Source organism: Lagenorhynchus albirostris, chromosome 5, assembly GCF_949774975.1.
Source record: "Lagenorhynchus albirostris chromosome 5, mLagAlb1.1, whole genome shotgun sequence".
Lineage (NCBI taxonomy): Eukaryota > Metazoa > Chordata > Mammalia > Artiodactyla > Delphinidae > Lagenorhynchus > Lagenorhynchus albirostris.
The window spans coordinates 105,116,245-105,124,042 of NC_083099.1; the positions used below are offsets into that span (position 1 = coordinate 105,116,245).

Consider the following 7,798-nt stretch of genomic DNA (forward strand, 5'->3'; position numbering starts at 1 on the left):
GGGCTCTAGAGCGCAGGCTCAGTAGCTGTGGCATGCGGGCTCAGTAGTTGTAGCACACGGGCCCTAGAGCACAGGCTCAGTAGTTGTGGCGCACAGGCTTAGTTGCTCCGCAGCATGTGGGATCTTCCCAGACCAGGGCTCGAACCCATGTCCCCTGCATTGGCAGGTGGATTCTTAACCACTGCACCACGAGGGAAGTCCGTCCATTATATGTTAATATACATTTTAAATGGCATATTAATTGACCATATTTTATTGATCATGTTTTATTTTTTCAAATACCTCACCAGACACACATTTTACCATAGCTTTCTTAAATTTAATTTAAACTTTTCTTTTTTGCTTTTGTTTGTAAATGCTAAGGTATAGTTTACCACATTTTGGCAAGGAAATCAAAAAGATTCTGTGCCAACAATAACAGTACAATTGGTGCCTTCTCTTTGGCAGAACTGCAAAATAATGCTATCACTAAAAATTTTAAAGCAATGAACTTCATTTAAAAATATTTTCTTCTACCATCTTATCTATAAAAATTGAGAAATTTCTTTAAGCCAATGTCATGAGTGCTTATTAGAAAGCAGTAATGAACATATATTTTAATGCAAGGCTGTGTATAAAGAAGTTACATAAGTTTAGGATCTCATTGGTTAACCTAAAATGACCTTCATAAGTTCACTTAACCAACTCATTAAAAAAAAAAAAAAAGCATTTCACTTATTTTTGAGAAACAAGGAGTTAAAATTTCATCATGCTCAAAATATTCTTGCATTTATTCACAGAAAATAAGCAATCTGTGAAATAGGGAGAGAAAAAAATAAAATGTGTTTTTTATATTTCCTATGTTTATAAAGATAGTAGGTTTAATCAAGAAAATATAAATGCAAAGAAAAAAATTTAGCTATAAACATATCACTAATAAATTATCCACTGTTAACGATTTGGTATATTTGTTTTCAGTCTTTTTTATTTACAAAAGTGAAATCACCTGTCATCTGTGTCTTTTCAGTCATTATTATACCACTAACAGTTTCCCATATGAATAAATATTCTTTAAATACACGACTGTTAGGAGAAGATAGGGTTCCATTATATGTAACAATTCCCCTAACTTTGGCCTAAAGGTTTTCAATAATTTGGTATTACAAATAATGTCATTATGAACAGTTAGCATTATTCAATTCTGAAAGTCAACATAAAAAAAGCATAAATAACAACAAAGCATTAGCTCTCCAAACACAGCCAACAAGATCTAGGGTTCATTTTGTTCTGTTTTTCCTTATTATAATAATTATAATAAGGAATATTATATAAGGAATATAATATAATAATTATAATAAATAACATGGAGATAAATATCATACTTGCTAAGAGAGCTGCAAGTAATTGCCTCTGGGGAAGATGCAGGGAAGAAAAGGGACAAGGAATGACTGATATTTAAAAAATACTATATTATATAATAAAATTATAACCAGTGGCAAAATAGAAAATCAAAAACAAAATAAAAACACAAACAAACAAACAACAATTGCCTCTAAAATATCTTCTTGTTTTCTTCCTTCCTTATTAATAGAATCATAGACATGTGTCTTATCAGGGAAAAAAATACAAAAAAAAACAAAAACAAAAAAACCCCCAAATCCTAACATTCTTTTCAGATGAGAATAGCTAACAAGATGGAAATGGAAGTTACTGAGTAGAACTTAGGGCAAGATGTTTTTGGCTTACCCCAGAGACACCCTGTCCCTGCTACATGGAACTCAGATGTGATGGCTGGAACTTCAGCAATTATTTTGGGTCATGAGGCCAACTTGAGATAGGAAGATAAGGATGACTGATAAGAAAGAGTGAATGATGGTAAAATGATGATAAAGCTACCATATCATCCCTAAACTATCCATTCAAGACTTTTCATGTGAGAAATAAATGTGTACTATTGTTTTGAGCTGTTTAAGTCAGGTCTCTCCTAGCAGCAAAATTCAATTCCTCATATTTAAGTTTTATATGACTCATTAAACCAAGTACATGTAAAACACATATAAAAAGTAATAGCAAATCAAAAAATAGTTCCAATTAATTCCAAGACTAGTAAAAACATATTATTATACCCTAAGAAACTGCTCAAGAAACTATAAATATTATGTAAATTTTATACCAAGACTAAGAGATAAAACTTGTATTTTCCTAAAACAATTAAATTTTAATTTCTCTAAAGTAAGAGGCATTAGCATGTATTCTATAAAACTATGAAGCGAACCCTTTTTCTGTTAGATTATCTCTTTATCTATTAAAGTGCCGGGTACCCAGTAGCTGCTTAAAATTATCTGAGGATCATTAAAGACTTTTTTTAAGACATAAAGTATCCACTAAGGGTTCCAAAGTAAGATTATAGCAGGGTTTCTCAACTTTGGTACTATTGATATTTTGGACCAGACAATTCTTTGTTGTTAGGGCTGCCCTGTGCATTGCAGGGTGTTCAACAACATCTCTGGCCTCTACGTACTAGATGCCAGCAGCAACGCCCCAATTAAGACAATCAAAAATATCTCCCGACACTGCCCAATGTCCCTACAGGAAATAAAATCTGAAAAAAAAAATGTAGTTGTTTTTGCAAATCATTTAGTGCTTCATCAGGAACATTTGGCTTTTCTAGTAAATAAAAGAATTTTAGAATTGTAACATTTCTAAATTCTCTCTAAAGCTGATTGTGGTATACAAACTCAAAGTGACCTACAGATTAGGTTATCTCTAATGTCCCTCTTAAACCTTCAGAGGATTTCACATGAAAGAAATATTAATAGCTTCTATCTATTTAAGCCTATCTATGTGCTAGGTATAGTACTGAGCACTTCATGTTCATTCTCTCTATACTCCTGACATCCTCGTGGGATGGCTACTTAACCCCACTGTAATAAAAAATAATTTTAAAATCTATTTTAGTCAACAAATCAAAATGCTTCCAGAAATAATTATTTATCATTCATTATATTCACTCTGGCACTGAACTAAGAAGGTACCTTTACTTGCTTAATTTACAATTTATGATAAAAAATATTTCAATATATCTAGTAACAAAATTAAGTTGAATTACCACAAACTTCAGGAATTGGGGAAATGTTCACAGCCCCTAACAAGTCAGAGAAATAATAATTAACTGTTTCTTGGAATATTTTTTATACTGTGGCATAATGAAAGAGCACTTTTTAAATTTTTTTTCCATGATTCCCTGAGTTCTTTCAGTAACCTTTTTTTTTTCTCCTTTGTACAACTTGACAAAGAAAAAAAAAATCACTTTATAATTATTTGAGGATTCATCTGTAATTTCAATCTGTTGTTCAGGAGAAATTGAAGGCTGGATCCAAAATCCCAGCTTCTTCACCTGACAAATTAACTTGTTCAGGCCTCAATTTCAACTATGTAACTTGCATAACAAGACCTATCTGAAGGCCTTAAGAGTTAGTAGGTCCTCAATAAATATTACATTCCTCTTCCTTTCATCCTGAAATTAAATATCAGCTAAGTGCCAATTCTATTTAAGCAATTGTTGAGAGTCCACTAATAAGAGCAAAGGGAGGATATGATGGGGCAGTTAGTCTAACATTATTCAATGTAACTGGAAATGAATACATTCAATCTCCCAAATCCATCATCTCAAAAAAGCTGTAGCCTAAGCCCTTAGTTTGAGATTTTTAATTACTATGCTTGTATTGTTTCTCAAATAGAAAAGTATATCATCAAATACACTGAGTACATGCATAATTTTTCACTTATATTATCTATAAGTGAAATAGCAGCAAAATGCAATTCCTTTTTACTTTTCCCTGTGGTAAAAGACACAGAACCATTTTTGAAAAGAAGTGTTCCTTCCTCTCCCTTCACCCACACAACTAACTGCCAAGAAATTTTGATTCATATTTCTCTCTAAAAGGAGGAAGATAAATTGGAGCCTTTCTTCTCAACTTCACAAGGCTCTGTGTATAATTCATATATTTAGTTAACTGTCACCAACCCAAGTGCATATTATCCATTTTATGGATTACTCACAATTAAGTCATTTACTAATGAAGGCAAGTTACCCTCAGCGAACATTAGGAAACCAAACGTTTAAAAAGAAACAATCTTTAGGAATTAGATTATATAATCTACTGCTTCCCTCACTGGCAAATAAAACAGAATTACTATACTAGAATTTTGTTAATCAGTCGGTAAAATTCAACTTAATACAGGTAATCTTTTATTCCATCTAAGTTTTAATACAAAAAAGGACTTCACAAAGCTCACCTACAACGTGGAACCAGACAAGAACTCTAAGAAGAGATCGTTTGGTAATCTAGAGTATTATAAAATATGTTATAAGGGTTCAGGTAAAAGTTGGTAACATGAAAGTATATCAACGTAACACTCATAATTTAGCAATATAAAATAAAAGTTCATTAAGTTCATCCTGTTTAGTTTTGCTTCCTTGGATATTTTAGGAGGTAGTGGAGTTTTATAAAACAGTCAACTTCATTTGTTCTTAAAATAATTTACTGTCACTATTCGGACACTGCATTTCACAAACTAAATTTATTCATTTGTTCTTAAAGTTGATTTCAAGAAACAGAATAAGAGTAATTAAGAGTTCTCCAAAAATGTTCTGGCCCTCAAATTAAATTTCGCATTCTACAGAAAGTAAGGGTTATCTGTTCAGGTAAATTTACAAAGCTAAATGTAACCAAAGCCAAGTTGCTCATTAATGATATACAAGCAAAACACAGAAAAAGATAAAAAGACTTTCTGCCTATGACTATATTAAAAAGAGCAACTGTAACCTAATTTTTCAGAAGTTTAAAACTCCTGTAGATACAAAGTCTACTGATAACACGGTTTCTAGATATAAAACATAGAAGACAAGCTCTGTAAAGACACTGAACCTGTAAATCCTGAATGCCAATACCAACAAAAAAATTTTTAATAAAGTCACTAAATAGAGAGCAATGCCAAAGAAAATTGACATATCCTTTACACCAAGACAATTTCCACTGTCAAACCAACTTATCTATTGGGGGAAGGGGGGATGAAATCAAAAAACAGTTTAAAGTATTAAAAACTTACCTGAATATGTCAACCCCAGCCTTTTTCTTTCAATACTTGGAAATACATAAAATCAGATTTCAGCAAACATTATGCCCACTTCTGCTTAACTTTATTTCCTATTTGTTAACCGGAATGAAATTAATGGCTTACTTTAATTAATAGGTAAAGGATCCAAACCCTTTACATATTCATTCCTTTAATTACTATCCCTATTTGACATAAGAGGAAAGAAACTAAGGCACAAAGAGGTGAAGTAATTTGTTCAAGGTAACACAGCTAGAAGTAGTAGAGCCATGACTTGAACGCTATATAGCCAAGATAATAAACAAATAAAGGAATGGGGTGGAAAAGGAGGAGTTAAATTTTTTTTCCAAAAGAGTTTTCAAAGTAAGAGTGTTGTGAAAGAGAACAAAATGTTTAAACTATAAATATATGTAGATGTGAATGTAGATAACACAAATTTTACCCCTACACAAGTACTTTGGTGCTTTAATATTTGATTATGGTCAAACATTCTAAACTACATCAAATTTTAGTGGCAGTCAACCAAGTAAATAATTTACTGCCACTATTCAGACACTTTCCTTTTTTTTTTAACAAGCTAAATAAATACACTATAATTTAAAGGAAGGGGGTTGGTGGTGATGTAACTGGAGCAATAGTTTCAGGAAAGCTACTTTCTCTATTAGCAGTTAATTAGAAAAGAGCTTGCGTGTATCGGGGAAAGGGGTAAGAAAAGGAAAGATGACAATCCCACTGCCTTAACCCCACCTCCCAGAAAAGTAACTAAGTCACTGTGGGTCAGCGCCTAAACCAACTGGAGAACAGGCCCAGCGGGGTCTCGCGAAGAGATGACAGGAGACCCTAGCAGAGGGGGAGGGGTGGCGATGACAGAAGAGGGGGCGGTAGAGAGATGGCAAGCCTCCCATCTCCGGAAAAGGGGAGAATACGGGGGCAAGGGGCGGAGAAGGGAAGGCAGGAAATGTTGCCAGAGATTCCAAATGAGGTGACAAGAAACCGGGTAGGAAACACAAGAAAGGCGGGACCCTCGGGCAGAAAGGGGTCTGTTTGGGGCAGGGGAGGCTTGTCAGTACAGAGCTTTCCTGCCAGCTGGCCCTCCTCTCCAGCCCCTCCACCCCTGACAAACTCTCACTTTCTCAGCAACCCTAAACCTGCGCAGGTCATCCCCGTCCCGCTCCCCGCCCCCCACCCCAAGCCGGATAGGTGGAGGGGGGAGCTTCACCCTCACGCTCCTTGTTGGGCTGGTGGCGCGAGCGCTGGACACAGCCCAAATTCGGGGACTGGAAGACCAGGAAAAGCAGGGAGGCCCAGGACCTGGCTGACAAGTCCTGGCGGCCGACGGGCGCCTCACCTGACAGAAGCGTCGGCAGTAATCCCGACTGCTGATCCCGACGCCGCCGCCACGGCAGCTGCCGCCGCCAGCGCCGCCTCTGCCTTCGCCCGCAGCTCTAAGCCCGGGAGGGCCTGGAGGGGACTCCACAATGGCCACGAGCTCTTCTCCAAGGCGTTCGGCCTCTTGATCGCTCTCTTCCTCCGCCATGAGGCTCTCGCCGCCCAGCGCGTACCAGCCCCTGCGCCCCCGCCGCTGTAGCTGCCTCGGCTAACCTCCTCCTCCTCCTCTAGTTCCCTCCCCCTTCCCTCCTCCCCAGCCGGACAGGGGCCTCTCCGCTGGCTCTACTTCCGGCTCCGCCCACCCACGCCCCCAGTTTTCATTGGAGAACTCTAGATGCCAATCATGCACATGTCCGCCCTTCCACTACTATTGGCCAACTCAGCCGTCTGTTTGATAGGTCCGCGGTCCGTTGGTCAATGTTGCTCGGCGGTTACTGGGTACCGCCTACGAGCTCTCTCATAGGCGGCGCAGGAGGACTGGGCTCGGCGGGGGACACGGCGGCCGCTGCGGGGCTCGATCGGGCAACGGCGACGGCGGTGGCGGCGGTGGCGACTGGTCCTCCTCCTTCACCCCATTGCACCTCCTTTTCTTCCTCTTCCTTTTCTTTCCGGCCGCGTATCGTCCATTTCCCCTCAAGGCGGCCCCGATCCTACGGTACCAAGGAGCTAGGGAGGCCGAGGGTGGGCCCGACCGTTGGTGCGGGCTTTGGGCCCGGGGCCTTCCGGCCCGAAGCGGGAGCCGGGGGCGGGGCCGGGGCGCTGTTGTCGGCGGTAGGAAGAGGGAGGGGACGGGAAGCCTGACAGCGGTCGCCTCCGCCAGGCGCCTGCTGCCTCCTCCCTTGAGACTGCCGCCAACTCGGCTGTCGAGTTCCCGGGCCCACGGCCGGCAGCTGGGACTCAGCCCTGCCCAGCTAGCGGGCAGGGGCGGTGGGGCGCCGGCGTGCTGGGCTCCGCGCGGGAGGAGGGAGTCTAGACGCCGGGCGCGTCGCGAGCCCCGCCTTTCCCTCCTCCCGAACCCTGGGGCTTGGGCGCCCGGGGAGGTGCAGATCCGGGCGCACCACTGTGGAGGGACTGAGATGAGGAGAGTTGGAGTAAACGTTGGGATCCGAATTTGTGGTGTGGACCTAGGGTGATTTTAAGCACACCTGCGTGGTGGTTGTGGTGGACGTTCTTGTTCGTTTTTTCATCCACCCTTTTTCCTTCCCCCTCCCCCATTTTTTCTTTCCATTTGTTTTTCGTGTTTTACAGTAAAGGCATGACTTCCCAGCACCTCAGGGAAAATAGGGTGCAAGCCCAGAAACTATTTCCACAC

General features: G+C 40.1%; 1 protein-coding gene across 3 annotated transcripts in view; it reads right to left on the reverse strand.

Moving 5' to 3' along the window:
- The window catches only part of ZNF654 (zinc finger protein 654), a 94,282-nt gene extending 87,598 nt beyond the window's left edge, over nt 1-6,684 (reverse strand). For all 3 annotated transcript variants that reach the window (XM_060150743.1, XM_060150744.1, XM_060150742.1), the window contains exon 1: nt 6,446-6,684. In XM_060150743.1, the coding sequence (XP_060006726.1) occupies nt 6,446-6,634 (189 nt within the window). In that variant the 5' untranslated portion in view covers nt 6,635-6,684. The remainder of the gene's footprint in view (nt 1-6,445) is intronic.
- Nucleotides 6,685-7,798: the final 1,114 nt, after the last annotated feature.